Source organism: Lasioglossum baleicum, unplaced genomic scaffold, assembly GCF_051020765.1.
Source record: "Lasioglossum baleicum unplaced genomic scaffold, iyLasBale1 scaffold0021, whole genome shotgun sequence".
NCBI lineage: Eukaryota > Metazoa > Arthropoda > Insecta > Hymenoptera > Halictidae > Lasioglossum > Lasioglossum baleicum.
In genome coordinates, this window is record NW_027469081.1 from 3,198,875 (window position 1) to 3,220,458 (window position 21,584).

At 39.7% G+C, this 21,584-nt stretch overlaps 1 protein-coding gene and 1 long non-coding RNA gene across 2 annotated transcripts in view; one reads left to right on the forward strand and one right to left on the reverse strand.

Moving 5' to 3' along the window:
• Positions 1–16,575, reverse strand: LOC143219001 (carbonic anhydrase 2). Its single transcript, XM_076444697.1, has 7 exons — positions 16,435–16,575; positions 5,909–5,950; positions 3,259–3,420; positions 2,372–2,625; positions 1,179–1,415; positions 218–701; positions 1–142 (listed from the first exon to the last, which is right to left on the reverse strand). The coding sequence occupies exons 1-7, from the start codon at positions 16,475–16,477 to the stop codon at positions 96–98; spliced, it is 1,269 nt and encodes a 422-aa protein (XP_076300812.1). The 5' UTR covers positions 16,478–16,575; the 3' UTR covers positions 1–95.
• LOC143219005 (uncharacterized) overlaps positions 16,574–21,584 on the forward strand; it is a 5,334-nt gene continuing 323 nt past the window's right edge. The window contains exon 1 of the long non-coding RNA XR_013011228.1: positions 16,574–20,884. This is a non-coding gene — a long non-coding RNA (uncharacterized LOC143219005). The remainder of the gene's footprint in view (positions 20,885–21,584) is intronic.

Here is a 21,584-nt window from a genome sequence, read left to right on the forward strand (position 1 = left end):
TACGTATTATGTACATACTTATTCGAAACTCGTTTACTTCTTATATTAAATAGCTTATTCGTAGTCAAAGTAATTGACTAGAGACTCCCAGCACGTCATTGGTATGGCAAAAGGAAACTAGCTCCAAGTACAAGTACAAGCGCTGCAACAGAAATTGAACGTGAAATTATTCTGTTATTTAGGAGATCGACTATTACGAAAACAATGGAATACAAACTTGGTACGCTCCATATTCTTCCTTGACCAGAATGTTGACTATCCTCGTTGTCCGACTTCATTGTCTCGTTAGTAGTTGGTGCTTCCTGGGGAGCAACGGTCATGGTTTTCGCAGTAGTCGGCGGGTTCGTTGGCGTCGAAGTTGACGGATTGGTTGGTTTCGGAGTTGGAGGATTCGTTGGTTTCGCAGTTGATGGACTAGTTGGTTTCGCAGTTGATGGACTAGTTGGTTTCGCAGTCGATGCAGTCGTAGGAACAGTAGTTACTTGCATAGTCGTTGGTGCATTCGTAGTCACGGTAGGCGGTGATGTGACTGCAGATTTAGAAGTATCGGTAGGCTGTGACGTGACTACAGGTTTAGTAGTCTCAGCGCTTCCATTGTTGCTATTACGGTAAATAACTCTGTCGTCCAGTGGCTGCACCGGACGATAATTATGCGTCAGGTTTTCACCATCGGGTGCCTTGATACTGCGAAAAACGGCCAGCTAAAAGCAAACCTCGTTAATCAGAACAAATTCCACTTGGTCGTAGGACAAAAAGTGTTGTGCAGAATGTTATTGTGTAGTTTCACCATTTTCTGTGAGCACAGGCAGTGCGTACTTTCACGAGCATACAACATCGAGAACACTGAAGGAGCTTAAAAAACGAGGAAGATATATCAAACAGTATACACGGTGGTTCAACTGAATATCTCCCTGTTTTGAATGCAATGTAAATGATATCGTCAGGTGAATGCTTTGCAAATGTTACTCTTTTTCCTGAGTTTTTAAGGTCATCGATACCTTTTTTCTTTCAAGCATCCACCTTGTGATACCGTTCACATTGTATTAAAAATATTTCAGATGGACATTCAGGTGGGGCTACATTTAGATCGACCAGCCTGTATACTTCGTTGTAAACAATGCATTGTCTCCATTCAATACCAATACAGTCTGCACAAACCCACACACCTGTCTGTGTACCTGGTCATGGGATATTGTCTGCGGCTCAATGAAGTCGATCCACTGTACAACCTCGAGGCATGGGGGTGTAGTCAACGACCCCTTGTACGTGTAATAGTCCTGCGACGCGACGGCATTCGGTGCGATCAATTTGTTTAAAATATCAACGTCACCTATCGTCACGTTGCTGCCGACCGTTGCTATTTCCGATATTTGTGATACAATCGCTTCGAAATTCGGATTGGTCTCGTTCGTTGCCTGTAACATGTATATTTTCCCAAGGATTTCATAAGATCGGAAATCAGAATCAATAAGCGCGCGCGTGATCCGGCACATTTGTCGAAACGTAATCACGATTCCGTAAAATTAGAAAGAGAGAAATTCCTACATCGGACAATGTATGTTTCAGCGGCCCGTGGTCGTGTTCGAAACCGTTGCTCTTCCGATACGTTTTCAAGTTCATTTCGAATAACCAGGAACGCGAGAACACGGACGAGATAACGCGCGGACACGTTACAGTTTGCGAAGGAAATCTAATTAACAAGAGTAATTTCACGCGCACAATCTGCATATTCATGAAAAACGGGGGAACCGCGAATAGGGAAGCTTCCGATATTCTTTCGCGTCACGAAAAAGACTAGAATATAAAATACGAGAGAATTTTGTACAATTGTCGTTCGTTTTGGACTTTATTTCATTCCACTTTGCGTACGAAGTATTCGTACGTATTATCTTAACTGTTTTCTTTTTACGTAGAATCGCGTTGAACTATTCAAGACACAAATTTGCATTCCGACAGTAACTGTCTTTTTAAAAGCTGTAAAGTATAGAATTTTACGCGTGCGAAGAGAAAATTTATCGACCCGGAAAATTCAAATTACTTTTGGAAAGACCTCCTTCGTAACGCACGTGTTATTCTAAATAAAAATTGTATGCATTCGATTTGTTTTTCCCTTTATAGTGGTTTAATCAAGTTGTAAGAAATCTATTTATACTCTCTCTCTATATATTCTTGTAATCTCTTTATCGTTTGAAATTACAGCATGTTTATCATAAATCCATAAATTCTCCGTGGACGATAATTTCCAGAAACAGGCAGAATTTACGAGCATTCGATTGTTTTCAGTATTAATGAAAAGTTCTCAGACAAATCGATGCGAATCTGAATACATATATATATTTACGTAACATCGCGCGACATGTTTAATTGTTACCTGGTATAAAAATGCCAGCACAGTGAGGCCGTCAGGATGTTTCAGTGCTTCATCTGATGACTCGTAGGACTTCTTCCAGAAAACCGCGTGAAGCTCCATCGAAAACGAATGACTGTTAATCAGATCTTCGGAGCCTTCGTCATCGCTTTTCCCCCAATGAAAGTGTAGTTGTTGGAACACGTAGGTGTCATTGAGCGGTCCTCCGTGTACCATCGGAACGTTCATCGGATCTGAATCCGTGCTCCGGATCATCACTGAAACGATGATTCATGATATACAGTAATCGCGGCCACAGATCGGTAAACATTCTCGCTTTTCGAGCTCTTCCGATACGAAAATGGGATTCTATGAAGGTTTATCGTAATTGCGAGACAACGAGACAACGTCTATGACGTGCAATAATCGACGCTAATTTGCAGTTATTCAAGGATAGTGATCACGTGAGACGCGCGCTTAAAACAATTAAAGTGATTAATACGAATGTGGACTAGTCGCGCTTGGAAATTCGTTCTTCCCCGGAATGAACGAATAAATCTTCAATTACGACGCGATCTCATCTACTTTCGCGGAATATTCAGCATTGTATTGTTCAGTTTTCCGGTTTATCGTGAATTATTGCGGTAAACACCGGAGGATATAAATCTCTCGTCTCTCTTTTTAAATTAAAACGTAGAAGTTGTCGAATATATTTTTATCAATTGTTTCCGATGTTTTAAATTCATCGTTCGTAGCCATTTATTCGTGACATTCGCGTAGTTTTCGAGGATCACGAGAGCCAACGATTTCTTGTTTCGCTTGTACTTCGAAGTAGATAACTGCATGTCAAGAAACTCCATTATGGTAACGATGACTATACCCGTCAATATTTCAACCTTGCCACTTTATACCTGTGTGCCCATTGTTTGACATGTAGGCTGGGTGAGGGTCTTGGACGTTGGAAAATTGTAGCGTCGAGTAACTGGTGATTCTGACATCCTTATCTTCAATGTCAATGGGGGATTGGTATTTCCCCAAGCAGGTCTTGTAGTTGTCGCCCCAGTGTTGCGGACCTGGAAATTTCGAAAGTTCTCTTACATCTCCGTCGACAAATTCTTGAAAACGCCTACTAGTTATTTTCATTTTACTTTTGCATCTTATAGGGTAACTGTGCCAATTACTGTGGTATCATTAGGGATGGGATCAAGTACCTCGCAAACAGGTTCGAACCTTGATTGATAGAATTCGAACTCTACAATAAGTACTTCGAAAAAGGAATAGTACTCCCAAGTATACTCGAACCTTTGCCAGACAGTTTCGAACCCTTTACAAGTTCTGTGGTGAACGTAAATAATACTTGCAAGTATACTCGAATCTTGGTCGAACAGTTTCGAAGCTTTCGAAATTTTTATGAATATCGTTACGAATTTCCGTATTCTTGCACGCTCCGTGGCAACGTAAGGCTGTTCCGGCGCGGCGCACAGTGGGACCTTTCGTCCAAATCGGAGACAAAATGAAAGAACTTTCGATAGAAATGAGGTAGAGCGATGAAATTTTTTTAAAATTAAAGCTGAAACTTTGCAGAATATGGGAAAAATAGAAAGATTATGGTACGAACGTTTTTTAACCTTGAGAAAATTCGTTAAACATGTAGAATTTCAAGTACATAATCGATTTTGCAATATCCTGAGGTCGTAGACAAATTTTGAGACCAGATTTGAAATCAGCGTGAAAAAATCTACGGGAAATGAAGTACAGCATGTTCAAAAAAAAATTTTTCCGCGCGTGGTATTGGAAAAACCACAATTTTCTTGAAATTGTGCAAGTTTAACGAATTTTTTCAACGTTAAAAAACATTCGTACCATAATCGTCCTATTTTTCCCATATTTTGCAAAGTTTCAGCTTTAATTAAAAAAAAATTTCATCGCTCTACCTCATTTCTATCGAAAGTTCTTCTTTGATTTTGTCTCCGATTTGGACCCAACTGTACGGCGTCTGTTCACTTTTTTTTTGTAAACACGCTGTGGAGATGAGAGAGAAAACGGGGTCTCATAATTTTACATGCTTCTACCGATGATTGTAGTTTGGAATGTACTTTGCGACAAACTCTCTCTCTCTCTCTCTGATATATTGTATGGAACATTACCTAGGTGATGTCGAGAACAATCATTTGTATATGTTAACTTCATTATTGGATCCACGATTCAAAACATTAGCTTTTTCTAAAGATGAATCTATCCCTCGAGCACGGGATGCCTTGACTGATATAGCCACTAATTATATTAATAATGATAATTCATCTACAACATGTGATAGTTCACAGTCGCAGATGTTCGAAAATCGGTACAATAGCGAATTATCAATTTGGTCATCCTTTGACAATGAAGTGGCAATTACAAATAATACGATACCTATCTGATCGTCTGCTGTGTTAGAAGTGGAAAATGATCTAAAATCACGATATTTAGAACGCAAAGAAGACCCGTTATTATTTTGGCGTGAAAATTCAATCAAGTACCCCATTTTATCAAAAATTGCACGTGACTATCTTTGTATAACGGCCACTTCTGTACCTTCAGAAACAGTTTTTTCAAAAGCAGGAAATATCACGGATAAAAAAAGAAATAGGATAAAACCAAGTATTGTAAATGGAATATTATTCTTAAATAGTTACGAATTTAATCAAGAAAGTGCTTAAAACCTACTATGCAGTTTTGATTTCCAAGATTCGAGTACTACTAGTGAAAGTTTCGATTACTTTCAACATCGAAGTACTTATAAGTATCTTTTCGAAACTTGTAAGTACTCATTTCGAGGTTCGATAACTACTTGTATACAATCAATACTTTTCAAGGATAATCATTGAAACTTTTATTGCTTTCAAGTAGTAATCGAAACCCATGAAATGAAACTTGGTTATCGAACTTGACTCGGATTCGTGAGTACATATTGGAACTTGATCCCATCTCTAGGTATGTATCATGCTTCGATCGTACTTCACTTTTATTATCATTCCTAATTTATCGCGAAATAATAATATGTGTAAGCATTTTTTATGGAAGATAGTGTTCTGAATACGAAACAAAATTGGTGGCCTTAGAAACCTAATACAACATTAAGACAATATTATGTCTGCGAACGAAAAAGAGCCATGCACCGATTACTGCGTACCCATTACTGCAGATTTAAATACGAGATTTATGAGCATACAAAAACAGTGAAAGAAAGAATACAAATTTCTACTTCACTCCAGTTTGTTGCAGTTCGCGTAGAAAACGTTTATTTTCCATAGAGATCCGCTGTCTATTAATCGCGATGCAACACGGCGCAAATATATTGTTGCTCGTTGCAAATGCAGTAAAAGCAAAATTGTGTATTCGCTCTCGGGAAAGGTAATTGCAGAAGCTGTATTATTAAAGAGGAATTCCAATACAGCGGAACGCTATTAAATCGAAACTATGGAGTATTAGCATAAACACATAAATAAATGGCAAGAGTACGCGGTGGAATCGATGCCCGATCATTCAGTATTTACAGAAAGAAGTGCATAATTAACTCACCGTGTGCTCCGTCGTAGCCGAAGTCGTCGCCGTTCGCGTGGCCTGAAAGAAAAAAAGGACGAGATTGATGAAAGTAGATAATTAACACGACACTGTGAATACTGTGCAAGTGTGTTTCTGCAAACGAGAATACACATCACTTTCGACAGCGCGAACAGGAAGAAATCATTTCCGCAAGGATTCCCGGGTGGATCGAGACGTGGTTCTAATTAACCGAGCACACCGATAATCGTGCGAATCTCATTATACCAGCTCGTCAAGTTGAATTCTCGAGTATTTATGGAGGCACTCGACGGAAAGAAAGGATTTCGCAGGATTTACTTTTACAGGCACCGTAATTGGCTCGGAGGAACACAATTGAATAAAGGACTCGCGATGAAACAAAGATCGTACCGTTGGTCAATGCTTTGCGAACAGGTACGACAATTTATTGCGGTGATTTCTATGATGATCCTACGGCTAAAATGGCTCGCTATATGCACGGTGAAAGTTGCATTCAACTTGTCACAGATGAATTGTTCTAGCCTCCTTATTAGAGGCCGTCGTCGTCGTCGTGGAAGTTTCGAAGTCTAAAGAATCTTATCGATTTGTTGCCCCGCATAAACGGGATTATAGTTAGCGCAATGTTACCTCCTCTATTGACTGTTTCAGTTGATACGTACCTATCGAACGGGCTGCTGAATTATACAATATAAACTGGTGCAGTGTATGCAACGAGGACGACCTACACCATCATACCTTAATAATCTCTAGCGCATTGTATGCGAACATTTTATTGCCGGTGCTACATATCGTGCAATTATAATTCATCGAGTTGTGCACCTACATCGGGGATTCCGCGATCGATTTTCAATCGGTGTAATTAATACTGAAATCAGTATGGAATGAAATCTGGGAGAAGTAATTTAGGGTTTTCTAGAGTTAGGATCACTTGATTATTGTCTATACAAAATTATTACAATTCGAAAGCACATGTACAGATTTCGATGGAGCTTGCGTAGGCAGATATGCCACAAGCTTCTTGTAGGTGGGTGTCAAGGAATTCGATAAGTTAAAAATAAACCTCACGAATCTTTGTTGAATTTGTTTATTCGGGTCACTTAAAGTTCCGCGCTCCGTCCACGCATAAAATGCGAAGGCTATACGATTCGAGTATTCCAGATAATTAAGCTGAAAACTGCCCGCATTGTTAGAACGACAAGAATGCGCTAAATTGATATACTAATGCAGAAGTGCAGTTATGTGACACATTGGGAAACAATGTGAAAGTACCTAGTACCTACTCGCTGCATATGCAAAAAGATTTTCAATCTACGTTATATTATTTACATGGTGGTGAGAGTTAAATGAATATCCAATAAATGCGTTTCCACCTTTCGATTGCTTACACAGATCTGGTTGCATATTGCATTTCAATGGATTTCACCATTCGAACGACAGCAGATGCTTTTAATCTGCTGCCTGTATTTTTGTAAAATTATGTAGCAGTGGCACTAACATTATCGTGCTGCGAAAAAGGAGGAATTGAAGACTACAAAGTTCCACGTGGAAGTTAAAAAGGTATGAAAAGGTAAATTAAAGTCGTCCAGTCAATGTCTTTAAGTAAAACTGCATGCTAAAAAGAAACCTTGGTTATTAATTATGAACGAGGAAAACTAGGAAAAGAGCAACCACATACCATTCAAGCCGATTGTAATCACCAAACAATTGCAACAAGGGGTATAGGTAGTTCATCCATTTAGCTGGAGCTATTTTTCCAGTCGCAGGAAACGACACAAAAAGTCGATAACAGCAAACTAAGAGTTAACATTCGAACTATACAATAATAAATGTTGTCTGGTTTGATTTAAATGTTGTCTAGCTGCACAAATAACAAAGACCAAGTTGGAATGCAATTAGTATTTAGACGAAATTGCCGACAGGAGGAAAACCTTGCGAGGAGAAGCGAAGGAAAGTCGAAGCCATATTGTCAATCTACTGTAATGATCGACAATGGTGACCGATGCGAACGAGAGTACGGATTACTCATCAATAGATTGCGGATTTTATGAGTCACAAGAGTTCAACAATGCTGTCTTACAAAGATCCCTATTTGTTTAGTACAAGTGGGATGTCGGGTACTACTCGATGTCTATGGTTCGCTTCGACTTCAGCGTCTTTATGGCAGTGATAAAATTTCAGAGCAATCGGTGTGTAAAATAAGAAAGAATGTTTCTACGGGTTCGTGCAAGATATTGCTCCAATAAGGTGAGGCAGGTATGAAAACAGTTCTCAAGCGAGTATTGCTAAACAACTGTTATAGTTAGCCGCAGGGCAAACGAAGCAAAGTATGGATAATTCATGATTCCGTAGAGCCGGGGTTCCCGGTGAAAAACGGAACGGTCGGCTTTATTGTTCACGAAAGACGCGTTCCTCGATTACCGGTTAATGAGTCAGCCTGGTTGAGTTCCCTTGCCCCTATCCACGGAAGACAAATCGCGTCGTCGTGCTTCCAGGTTCTACGCAACCATACTTTACCCGTACGCATATGCTCGGCACGTGCTCCGAATGACGACGGTTTGCTTAGGACGGGGAACATTGTTTCCGGGCAAGACGTCGCTGCCAAGCGGGAGGTCCTTTCAACGCGGCGCTACGTTTCGAGGACTATAAACTAATTTAAAGCGAGTATCGCCGTGTAGATCTGACGTCAAGACTGTCCTCCCCGCACGCGAAATGTTTATTGCCGCAAATATACGCGAAGTACGCATGTAAACCGTACGACGTTCTCCAAGGATGGCCATCTACACGAGGACAGACACGTGTCGCTCGCTCACAAATTTCCTTCAACTCGAAGATAACTCGGATGTGACGTTTTTAATGCGTCCATTACACGCTGTTACTCGTTCTCTTATAATTTGAGCCAAGTTACGATGCGTTTATGGCATATTCGAGACTAACAATAAGATCGAATCGCGAACCTTTGCGCAAGCTCGTTAGCTTCGCAATTTCCCTCGCGAATTATGGTTTCTCGTGCGATTAACATTTGGTCCGCGAAACGGACACTTTGAACCCCTTGCCCCACGATTCGTTTCACGGTTTCAGTGATTAAAACATTTTTATCGATCGTAATTTCCTAAACAAGGAGAAAACTTACGCCTATTGTATGCCTATACGTTCTCCAAAATCAAAATAGAATTTTATTTCGGTTACGGGACATTATTGACACACATTTTTATCAGAATCTGTTCGGAATCTTCATCAGACACGATATTGTAAGGCAAGGGGTTAAAAAGACGATGACTTTTTTAATATTGAACCGTACGATTTGAGCTTTTTCGAGAAGTTAGATTGGTTCGCTACGCAACGTGAATTTTTTTAGAAAAATTGCAAGTTGTCGGAATTGCATAGGAAAGTTTTCTCCGTTATACAACGCACGGTTAAACAATGTTTCGCGTTTCAGAGCCGGCGACGATTGAATTGCATAGTTTAATGGCACAAATACATACAACGATCCCATCCGAAATGCATTCGCGGAACGAGCGCGATAGAACTCGCTAGAGCTAATGCCATCTAATATTTCATTTATCATTTAAGAAGGAAGGAGTTAGGTTACATTTTTCCATGACTCACACAGGGTGTTTCAGATAACTGCCGAAGACTGTACACCGTCTGTCGCGTTCCCATTATTAATGTAATTGGAATTTGAATATTCGCGAGGCAGAGGAACCGCCCACGTTGCTGCCAAGCCTGCAATTTATTTGTTTATGCATAGAACCATTGATTCATTCGCATTGATTTCTCCAGGAGTCACCTCGTCGCAAGGCTGTTCGTTTTATTGTGACAGTAAAAACTTTCATTTATCACAATCATAACGTCCTGCCCATAGTTTTCCATATTTCATGTCGTTTAAGGACAACGTGTGACGTATCGATTCCATCGATTGTATAATCAAACTATATCTTTTTAAGTGGCCGAGTAATAATCGTCGGTGGTACGCGAACTGATGGTGAATAGGGGTAGACCATGTATTTTATATGTAGTTCGCGCTTGAACTTGTTTGAGAAAATTTTGTCGACTGTCGGAGGTTACTTTGCCGGAAGTGACATCGCTCGTCGATATGACATTGATGGTTAAACTTGCCCACACCCTTCCTCGGTTACTTCGTTCTACGCCGACTATACACTAATTGCAACTCTTGACAACGACCAAAGTACTGGTCTGCTGCAATCACGTTCTTTAAAGTATACCTTGCATAAAGCCACGTGAGCTTTTTAGAATTCTAAATGATCGTCGAGACATCGTCAAATCACGCTGTAAAGCGTCTATATTTTCCGTTCAACCCCTCTGCGACAGCGACACGATAATTGTTATCGGTGGACTGCGGGTGTAGACGCAAAATTAAAATTCTTAAGGGGGTAGATTCGTTTTTCGATGAGGTTTTTAGATGGGGGTTTTATCACTAGTCAAAACCGCTAGATAAAAGATCGACCAAGGCCGCGATCGCCCTCAAAAGTCCTATTTTTTTCGTTTACGAGGCGTAAAAGTAGGACTTTTGAGGAAGACACTGTACTTAAGAAGTTCAATAAGCCAAACAAAACTTGGAAATCTGTCATTAATTTCTATTGAATCTACATTGGCTGCCACTCCAGACTGCACATCACTAATTAACGAATTTGCTGAAGTGAAAGTTGGAAGGGTACAACTGTAATGGATCGTTCCGGTTGATAGTCGATATCATTACTTTATAGTAGTTTGTATTTTCAAAAGTAAAAAACAGGATTTTTGAGGGCTACTGCAGCCTATCTTTTATCTAATATCGCTTTAGACTACTGAAACAATAAAAACTACCATCTTAATAGGTTCGATATCTTGAAAATAAATTCTACTGTCTTATTAAACAGAAAATACGAGATATATAACTTCTCAAAAATATTATTGCCGTATAGAAGGTCACATTTATTAAATGAATGTGAAAATTACTTCAGCCAGAGGGGAAGCAGTTCTTGTATAGCCTGCAGATAGTATCGTTTGAGACGAGGAAATATGTAATGACACGTGTTAAAACGAAAGGAACACGCAATTTCTTTACACACAGTAGGATAAATGATAGATGTCAGTAGCAATTCGAAAAACAGCATAATTTCTGTGCACCGTGATAATTTCTGTACACGTATCACAAACAAATAAATATATTAGAAGCGGTTTGGACGTTTCTAGTGGCACCAGAATTCCTAGTAGCTTCCATCGGTTGAAATATGCATAACTTCGGCTATAGTGACTTAACATTGAGTACTCTGTTATCCGGGCTAATGCAATATTTATACTGGAAACGGTACCCGAAATAGCGCATCTAAGTTCCTAACTACGTACCAACAGCTCGCGACCAATCGGCGTGTACAGATACGTATACGTATGCTTTTATTTGTATATGTGCCATTCATGATTGCACGTGTCCGTGACCGTTCTACGTTCAACATTAATTGGTCGTGGATCGTGTTAGTTGAATTCGTGTGCGGCGTTTCCAATGTTTAACGATGTTATAGTTCAGTAGACCGTTCCCATAAAACCAACAGCGTCGAAACGGAAATAGCCAATACTTCGAGTGATTAGAACATGATGATAGAAACCGTAAAGTTTGCTCTCCCCCGATCAAATCTCTAGCCGAGTCCCTTTCCGTTTACATGGGACCGCTATCTTTAGACTGCGAATTTGAAAAACTTGTGGAAAACGCAAATATACGGAACCTACAGCCGAGCACTTCATTTTTAGCGCAAAACTCTTGGCAGGGCGCGCGGGCATATATTTATCTAGCTCTCTGATAAAGGCCTCGCAAGATCCACCGATTCGTACGATGCATCGTCGAAAAAATTAAATGTTAAACTGAGATTATTTGAAAAAAGGTGAGCATCCTGCAGTAATATCGTCGATAGAGCAATTGATCTGGGAAGGAAGCGGCGCCCAACGCGTAAACACGGAAATTTCCAACGATTCGACCGAGATGCGGACGTACAGTGACTCCAATTAACTTTCCATTACTCGCATATAGTATTTACAATCTGAAAATTTAGTGTTTCAAACAAAGGTGCCGTCTACACTAGCAAATATTTATTTCGCATTGGACTAGTTATTTTACTGAATAAAATTTTTTTTATCTTGGAGCGATGTGAAGATCCATGCAACCAGTTATGTAGAAAATGGAGTGCGAGTAACCGAAGGTTAACAGCGTCCGAATATTGGTGGGAATCGCTGTATCCGTGTCCCGAGCGACAATTAATTCAGTTATCAAAGCACCTTCGTTAATATAGTCTGGCCGGATCTATACAAAGCGCAGCTCGGATTTGGCGGGAATTTTTTTCACGGTGGAAGGATTGCGCAACACGTGGCATGCAGCAAATCGTACGAAATGTTTATGGGCGGTGCATATCTTTCCGGGGCACGTAACTTCAGCGATAATGGCGGCAGAGATCTAACGCAGTGATTCCTCCTCATTATGATCATCCTATGGCGCGCGTCCTTCCATCAGAAAAGCACACGTAATCTCTCGCCGAAGGATGTTACTCTTTCGATCGCGAATTAATGGCTATTGTACTAATCGCAGCTTTTGTTCCCATTCAGACGTCTCGCTCGTGAAATTGATGCAAATTTGATACACAGATTATTCGCCAGAGAAAGAGACGATCCAACAATGATCTGAACATGTATCTTTCTGTCAATTATATTAGCTAATGCTTATTTTGATAGTCGCCTAACAATAGATGCATCCTACAATCAAGTCACCGACAAAACAATCCGGCAACGCGATATTCAAATTTTCAAGCAACAACCGTTTCGAAAATGTTTCCGATTCATTGAAATTTTAGTTATCGACGATTCTTCCTCTTCTTATTTCTCGTTATAAAATATACGGTTCAACAGTTCGGAAGAGCACTCGTGTAATCATCTGCACGTACATTCTTATTCATCAAAATTTATTATCAAAGCGGACTCTTGTTTCCTCTATATCTTGTAATGGAACCTGTGATTCAACAATTCCCGTGGTCAAAGTGCTTCACGTGTTTCGGGTAAAATGTGACAATTTGCTAAAATCAGTGGCACAACGTGTGCCGCACGCTCTCGGCTATCTTTTCAATGGAACCCTGTTTGAACTCCATTTATCTGAAAGAGGTTTGCTCATTTCCAAATGGATTCATCGAAACCGACGAGCACCGATAGATAGGAGAATTTATGGGCTCTTATGAATCTTTCAGTAGTCGCATAATTAATCTACCATGGATCGCGAGTCGACTGTGGATCTGATGCTTTTATGAAACAGTAATATCAGAAGAATTTAAGACATATTATTTTGGCTAAAATCATTCAGAGAAGAAAAAAGAAATGTTTCAACTTCGTAGAAATTCGAATAATTTCCGTCTCGTTCAAGGAAGATGAAAAAGAATTATTTGTGACTGATTAGATGAGTCTGCGACGTAAGTTTACGTTACCAAATCTGAAGAACGACCACTCGCGTATAAACTTGTAGTTGCTAATGACCCTTGTGATGCAACTTAAAAAATCAATTTAAATTCATGTAATCGAGGCCCACACAAGTGCCGAAAGTGTGAACCAGCGTTGCTCTCGAAAGTACTTATCGCAACAAGATTACATTCCGCGAAACTAGACCGCTTCTAAGTAATTTATATCGTGGTAGAAGCGACACGAGGCAATCGGTGAAAATATCGTATCATCGGTTAATCCCCTAATTGGTTATCTCGCTGGAGGGTGCCCACATCTAGGGGCTGAAACACTGAATCAACAGAATTGTGATTTACGATCTTTGCCAATAAAAGTGGCTCAACTTTTACTGCGGGTGCTACTAATCAAAAGATCCGCGGCAATCGCTTTACTATAACGAGTTTACATTATCATTGTCGGGGACAAAGTAGCTTTACGACGAACGTAGAAATTCGAGGTTTTACGACGGTAACGAGGTACAAGGAATTTCCGTTGCGTTGACCAAACTCTAGAACCACGGATGACGAAATCCCTTTTCTTTTTCATTATGTTACGTAGACGATAAAACTATCTGCGCATAATCTAGCCAGATATCGTGACAAATATTGAGTGGCGGGGTCCTATCGTCGCGTCGTTTCAATTTACTTCGCGATCAGTTTCACAGTGTGATAAAAGCATGTGATCGCGTCTAGAGGGCCGGCAAAAAGAACGGGCGATCGACCGTTTCGATTTCTTAAACGGTAAATTGCGGTAATTAACCTCAAACTGGCTCTCGCCGGCACGTCTCGTTATATCATCCCATTCTAAATTCTAATCGACGGATTAGATCAACCGCGGATCCGCTCCGGTTACTCTCGCGAAGAAAGTCAAGCTCGAAAGTATAATTAAAGTTCGCGGCGTCCGTTGTCCCGCTCGTTACGTAAATTTCTTCCCCCTGAATAGTGAAAACTTATTTTTATCGGCGGCAACATTTGTTTATGTGCAGCGCAAATCGCACACAGGTGCAGCCGATGTTACATAATCCTCGCATCAACGAATGACACCGTTGCCGAAAGCTGAACACAATGATCGGACGTACAATTTCTATGATGTTTCATCGCGATTGCTTCTCGAACTGTCCATCGGATATAATTGCATTTCGAATCGAACGGAATAGCGCGCGGACACTATGATTGATTTCCTTTCGTAATCAATGGACTTTTACTCCGAATCATTACCTAGCGCGCTTCAGATGATTATCAGTCGACGGATGCAAAAACTGCGACATACGTGAACGTGAGTTGACTCGGTTTTTTTTTTTATCGAATTACTTTAATTATTGTAACCTTTTTGCCGGCCTACGTCGTGTTCGCAGAGTTTACTGGAACTGGTGTAATTTATGTTAAAATATTCCAGCGTGAAAGATAACGTTGTCTCCTTCCAATTGTTTGCTTCCGCGTGTTCCCGATTATTTAAACAACCGTGCGTCGTTACAATTTATTTTAAATACTCGCTTCGATCATCGATTACTAATATCTTTGTAGACTTTGAAGACTAAAATTTTAAGAACGCGGCACTAAATAAAATCCTATTATGAAATCCACCGAATTACATTTTCGATGGGTTCGAAATGACAATTATTGTTTGGAACGCAACTAACGATGTTCGCGGTTACAATAATATAACGCACTGCCTAGCTTTCCCTTTTCATAAATTTTATATAACTGTTTGTAGCTGCCGCTTCACGCGCGCATTTCCGGATGGAAATCTTCAACAATGCTCTAATGGTTGTTTATGTACATACCGTTTCTACATTGCAAGAGTGTGACCGAGTTATCCAATAATATGCATCGGTGTTGCCGACGTGTCCCTCCATGAATTTTAAAAGGTTCCGTGATATCAATAATAAGTGTTATTATAGTTTGGACACCGGCGGCGACGCTGATAACGGTTATCAATATCCACGCGTTATTATAATTCAATTATCGTCAGATTTATTAACTCCTCGGTCCGTTTCTCCGTTTAATCTCACAGCTGAGAATTTAATTCTAGCGGCTCTGGATTATGCTAGATATTTCATGTATTGCTCTTAAACAATTACCGACTTATTAAACTTATTTAGAAAGGATAGAGCGAAAACTTTCTCGAATTTGTGAGCGTGTATTTAATAACTATTTTAGGCTTGTGTATCAGGATGAAAAAAATGTTCCGAAATTTGTTTGATTTGATGCAAAAACCATGGCATTTGGGGTTTGCGATTCATTTAAATCGCAGATTCTTACAATTATTCCTATTTTCAATCAATTATATTTCATAACAACCTGCTCAGTTTTACAAAATACATTTTTTAAATTTTCATTACAGGGGCACAGATAGAAAATTTAGATATCGTGTCCTATGCCTTTTCCTTCGCAATTGCGACTAGTAACAATTCAAAAAAAAATTATTTACACATTAGTTAGTGGGCCAATCCTTCTAACGTTTGAAAAAAAACTCGATTCATAACAACCTATTCAGTTGTACAAAATACATTTTTTAAATTTTCATTACAGGGGCACAGATAGAAAATTTAGATATCGTGTCCTATGCCTTTTCCTTCGCAATTGCGACTAGTAACAATTTAAAAAAAAATTATTTACACATTAGTTAGTGGGCCAATCCTCCTAACGTTTGAAAAAAACTCGAGCTGTCGGGTCGATTTTTGAAAAAGCGATTCGTTCTCAAAGGGTGTACAGATACTTCGTGCACCCACGGTAATTCACAGTCTATCGATGAAAGATTGATTTATTCGCCTAAATAATAAAGAAGCGTTGACTTTTTAAATTGATCGTAGGTGTAAATATAGAGTGCAAACGTTGACATTACAAAGAGGAGGCCAAAAGTAGCGTGCAATCATCTAAATATAGCGTTATGTCGTCGGATACAATTGTAGCGAATCCTCTAATTGTTAAAAACCATTGATAAATTCCGTTCGACGTTCTTTCTAACGGAAAGCGTACACGAAAGCTGACGTACGTTTTCTTTTTAAAAATCTCGATTCGACCTGGAGCGAGATCGAAAGCGATAAAAGGACTTACTGCACAAGAAAAGGGTTCCAAAAACAAGGATCAGAAGAGTCATCGTGGAACGAAAGGGTCCACTTCCTTTCACAAGAAAACAAAACTTCTTCTCGCACTACCGGCACTGACTCTCGAATGTGCTACCTTTGAAATGCGAATACTCTGTTACGGTCGGTGGTCAAGTGAGCACTGTCGGCTGCTTGCCGGCTATGTTAAATAAGAGTCCACCACTTTTATTTCGCGGTAGCCTATCGACTCTGTACAAATTTCATAGCTAGTCAGAGACGAGACTCGCTGGCCAGGTGAATGCGACTGAATGCGACCCATCAATGGGATAATAATCTCCACATGGTGTTGTAACGTTACCAACTGCGGTAACCCAAAATCACCAATTCCTCCAAACTTTTCTGGTACCGGGAAGTCCTCTATAGATAATTAGCGGTTTGCTTAATCATTTCCTTTCTTCGGGGTAAACACGCTCGAGTCCCTCCGCAAAACCACGCTCGAAACGTTGAGACTAATGAATTAAAAGCTACTTTAACACTAAACCTACCGAGCACTGAAACCGATCAAAATGCTTCACGTTAGTAAAATGACAAGCCTCTATTTATTTCGATGTTGTGCAATTTTTCTTACAATATCTGCTTGGATGAAGAAATTTGTCGAATCGATTTCCATGTAAGCAACTTCATCATTTAAAACCGGTCATAGATCGTCGGACCTAATACTTGTAAATTTTTGCGTACAGAGAAGTTTGCTCCGAAAATCCAATTAAAATCGCTCGTGTTCATTGAAATGATCGGATGACGTACAGAAAAATAGGAGGAAATGAAAATGAAGCGCAACAAAGGTAATCGCGCGTGCTTTGTCGGCGCGAACCAAGTTTCCTCGCGATGAATAACCGAAACACGTAAAAACCGTCAACTCTAGGAATCGATGGGGATCCAGTTCGGCGTAAACTTATTCATATTCCGGCGGTAGTTCAGTGACTTCATTGTTTATCGCGTTTCCGATTATAAGTCGTCGAGAATAGTCGAGGGAAAGATCTCGTATTCACAGGGTAGTGATACTTTGCATATAAGTGGAGTGGAACGGTTCAAATAATAATTACTCGGTACATAGTTGCATTGCGAGATGGATCATCAGGTTCTGAATACCTGAATACTTAAATAACTTAATTGATATTCGCGGTGATTCGAGCGATTATTTGAATCGTAATCACCCGCGGCATTCCTTGGATTACACGTGATTTGTAATGTCCAGTGCGAGTTGCAATTTAAAATTCCTGACTGTGTAACAATAAATCTTGGACAATGTTTTTTTACGAATGCTAACTGGTTCTATCGTCAACACGCTCCAATGGGTATATCAATTTCATTTGTTGAGCGCGTGGCTTCGTAACGAATGGATGTGTAACCGTATAGATAATTTTTCCGAGTGTGAGTGAAAAATCTTTCTATCCGATTTCACGCGTCTCCTTCCCTATTAATGTTACGAATATGTTAATTCTTCCATAAACACAAGGGTTACGCGAGAGATCTTCATCGTTATGTAAGCCCTTAATTAATCAGACGATAAGAACTTGTCGCATTACGGGCCCCTATGGCAATAGTGGACCACAGTATTTCTTCTTGCAACATAAAGCTTCTCTTTCGCTCATCAGTTTCGTTCACACTCGGATTTGTGAAGCCTTCAGACGTCGTTCGGCTCTTTATTATACTCTGCTACCGAACATTACCTCATCGGTGCGCTAGACGTCGGATCGATAGCCCTGTATTTCATGAACGAATCATCCTTGGATCATCATTACGCGCTAGAACCAATATTATTCAGTTTCATAGATCTTCAATTTCCCACTGTACCTGCTGGAGTAAAATGCATCCTTCTCGTTTTATACTGGTTACGAAATTTCGAAGTTTCTCAGACCTCCTCACGCGTGTTTCGAAAACGCAACATTCATCGCTGCAGTCACTGATTGCAGCGTGGAAACGATTCGATTTGTTTATCTTCTAGCAACCGGTGTGAAATATCGGCATTAACTGCAGCTGGCTCAACAAGGAGTAGTTGTAATGTTTCATGAAGGTCGCCTTCTTTGATCCGTTTCGGAATGTAAAGATTTCATAGAACCACCAGTAAGGCCGTTAGACCCAATTTCGCAAGTATTACATAATCCCCGTAGAAATTGCTATTCTGCAAAAAAAGTAATCGTTTCGGTAAGATATTTGGAAAGATGGCCAAGGCAGTAGGCGGACTCTTTCCGCGAAAGGTCATCAAGATTCTTCATTCAAGATCATTCTTTACAGCGCGATTGGACAGGTCAGATACAATTCATATTTTCAGACTTTTTTTAAGCTCTTTTTAATACAGATAGATATCTGCTCGAGTGATATTGTACATATATATTTCTGAATGAACAACGAATGCCCTTCCCTCACATGAGTCACGGTATAATAGTGTTTCAAATGAAGAAAAGTATGAATATGATAATTTTTCATAGACCTCCCTGATTACAAACAATGGGTGAAAGTACCACTTTCAGCAACTGGAATTGTACTAATAAAGCGAATTCGTTCGAAAAATGTGAAAATGAAACTTCGGTCATGCGTTATGTTTGAACATGAATACGCTTGTATGAATTTTTAAATATTTACAGGGGTGTTGGAAACATAACATTTCAAGAGTTGATTGTTATACAATAAAAATTTATGATGTTCAAACAATTGTCATTCAAGAATTCCAATATAAATTCAATAATTGAACAGCTGTGTGTATCGCTTAAATTTAACTGTTATTAATCTTGTTGATCAGTGTTTTATCATGTCGATACAAAAGTCCGCGAAATGGGGCACTGTTATGTTATCTCCCCTTTAGTATCAAGCAACATTGAAGATATTTTTGTACTATTCAGACATTGTGTATATATTAAGACCGATACAACATCTGTTGTTATGACAATAGTACACTTTGTACTGTGAACTATTATTAGAAACGTGCCTAAAATTAACGTCAGCTGATTCAAATGCCGAAGTGTATATTCCAATTGAAAATATGTTGTTTGTTCAACGTGTATACTATAATTAACAATATGTTAAGTATATCCGAATAAATACGACTACGTATTCGTGGTCCTATTTGGTAAATTTAAAAACATTTTTCCCCGCAATGATTTCCTGTAAATATTTTATGTTTTGATACTTACCGAATTCGTCTTGTAATCCTCTAACTCTAACAGATAAACTTGAAAATATGATAGGTGTATTTGCAAAAAATTGAAGGTGACCTTGAAAAATCATGGAAAAAGGAAACCATGCTATATCTGGTAAAAACGTTTTCGATCGGACTGCTAATAATTCGTGGATCACTCTGTATACAATTTCTTTTCTCAACGCAACATTAGGGTTCTTTCTGGAAAGAGATTGTTAACATATATTTTTCCGTAACAGTGTCCGCAAACTGATAAACATATTAGGGTCAAATTACGTGGATGACAACAATGAATAAATTTGTTTTTCTTCTTCAAACATTTGTATCTTCTTACAGATTCCTTCAACGGTTCCGAAAACCATTGTACCGTTCGGTTCGAATCGCGTTCGTTTGATTAATCATCGCGTTCTACAGATGTCGCTAGCGACCGGTTGACGAGCGAACAATTTTTACGAGCTTCCCTCCTGCAGCCTCCTGTAAGTACACTGAAGTACACGACGCTATCTCCGGGACGACAGAAATGATTTCCTCCTGCGCGGATTGTGGGATAGCCATGGATAGCCATTAAAATGCTGACGGACTGACCGGACTGCGCGAATCGACCAATCGAGAACACGCTTGTGAGTCGGTGGGTACGTTTTCACAAAATGTGACCGAGAAAAAGAAAACCGTCGGTACAAAGTGGCGATATGCAGCAAGAGAGGGGCACGCATATTCAAATATATGTACATTTGGTCGTGATCGTCGGCGTTGTTTGTACGCCGATTTTGATCTTGACTGCGTTGGAACGAGCCAACGAGATTCTGTAGAGCATAAAACTCCACCAAAAGTATTCCGTAGCAACAAGAAAAAATCCTAGCCGAGAAGAATCGTTTCTAAGAGGGGGGTAGAGACCGTTTTTTTCCGGGTAAAATAGGGAACAGTGAAATCGTTATTCTTTATTCTGCTATTTACAAAGCCGAATCTGATGCACTCGGTTGCGATTCTCTGAAAGGAAGATAGTCTCGAGGACAGACGACGAAAAAGAAGAGCTGTTTCCAGTTTCGACTACACGACACGCGCGCGCTTTTTTTTGGGTACGATTTACGCGTGTGTGTGCGCTGTACAGATTCCCTCCGTGTCGTCGCGTAATTCGAATGGCGTACCGCGACATTATAAAGGACGAAAAACGGTTTCTCTTCTCCCCTATTGGCTGATGAATCGCTGCCACGATTGTGCTGCCATCGCGGTCGGAGACGAGAAGGGATTGCACGTCATAGACGAGGTAATTGGTAGAACAACCATCTAATATACTTTTCTATTACAACGTTCGATGCCACGTTGCCGACAATTTGTAGATTTTAAATTGTTAGTGAGATTCGAGTAGGTATTCAAATAGGAATCCAATGATCTGTAATAATTGAAATAATGCTAGAATAGTTTTGGTCACAAAAACCGGGATCCTGAATCAATGTGCTGTGGTTGCTCTAGCTTCTATCTAGTTCGTGGCTTCTCCTTATAGACACCCGGCTTCAGATAACATGCCTCGTTCCAAGATTACTTTGTCTACCAGATGACGGTTGTGGGCAAAGTGTTATAGCCTGTCGAGAAGTCGCAGCACCACGAAACTAAAAAAAGGGAAAGGGGGACAATGGTCGCCGTACCTCATTTTGTATAAATATTTATGGAAACTGTAATTGTAATATATACTTTATTTTATTACTCGTTCGTGTTCACTTTACTCTTATTATTTTAGATATAGTGCTACCTCGTTTTGTCAATTATAATTTGGAAAAAGTGAAATTTTAATGTGTAGATGTTGATAATACGAAATCTGTATTTATTTGCTCACAACTTACTTTATTAAAATTAAAGAATAGCAACAACAATATATATTTGCGATATTCCGTATAAAACACGTGTAAATAGACTTACAATTCTTTATGCAACGAGTTTGTGGATCAACGAGACGTGACTTGTGGGCA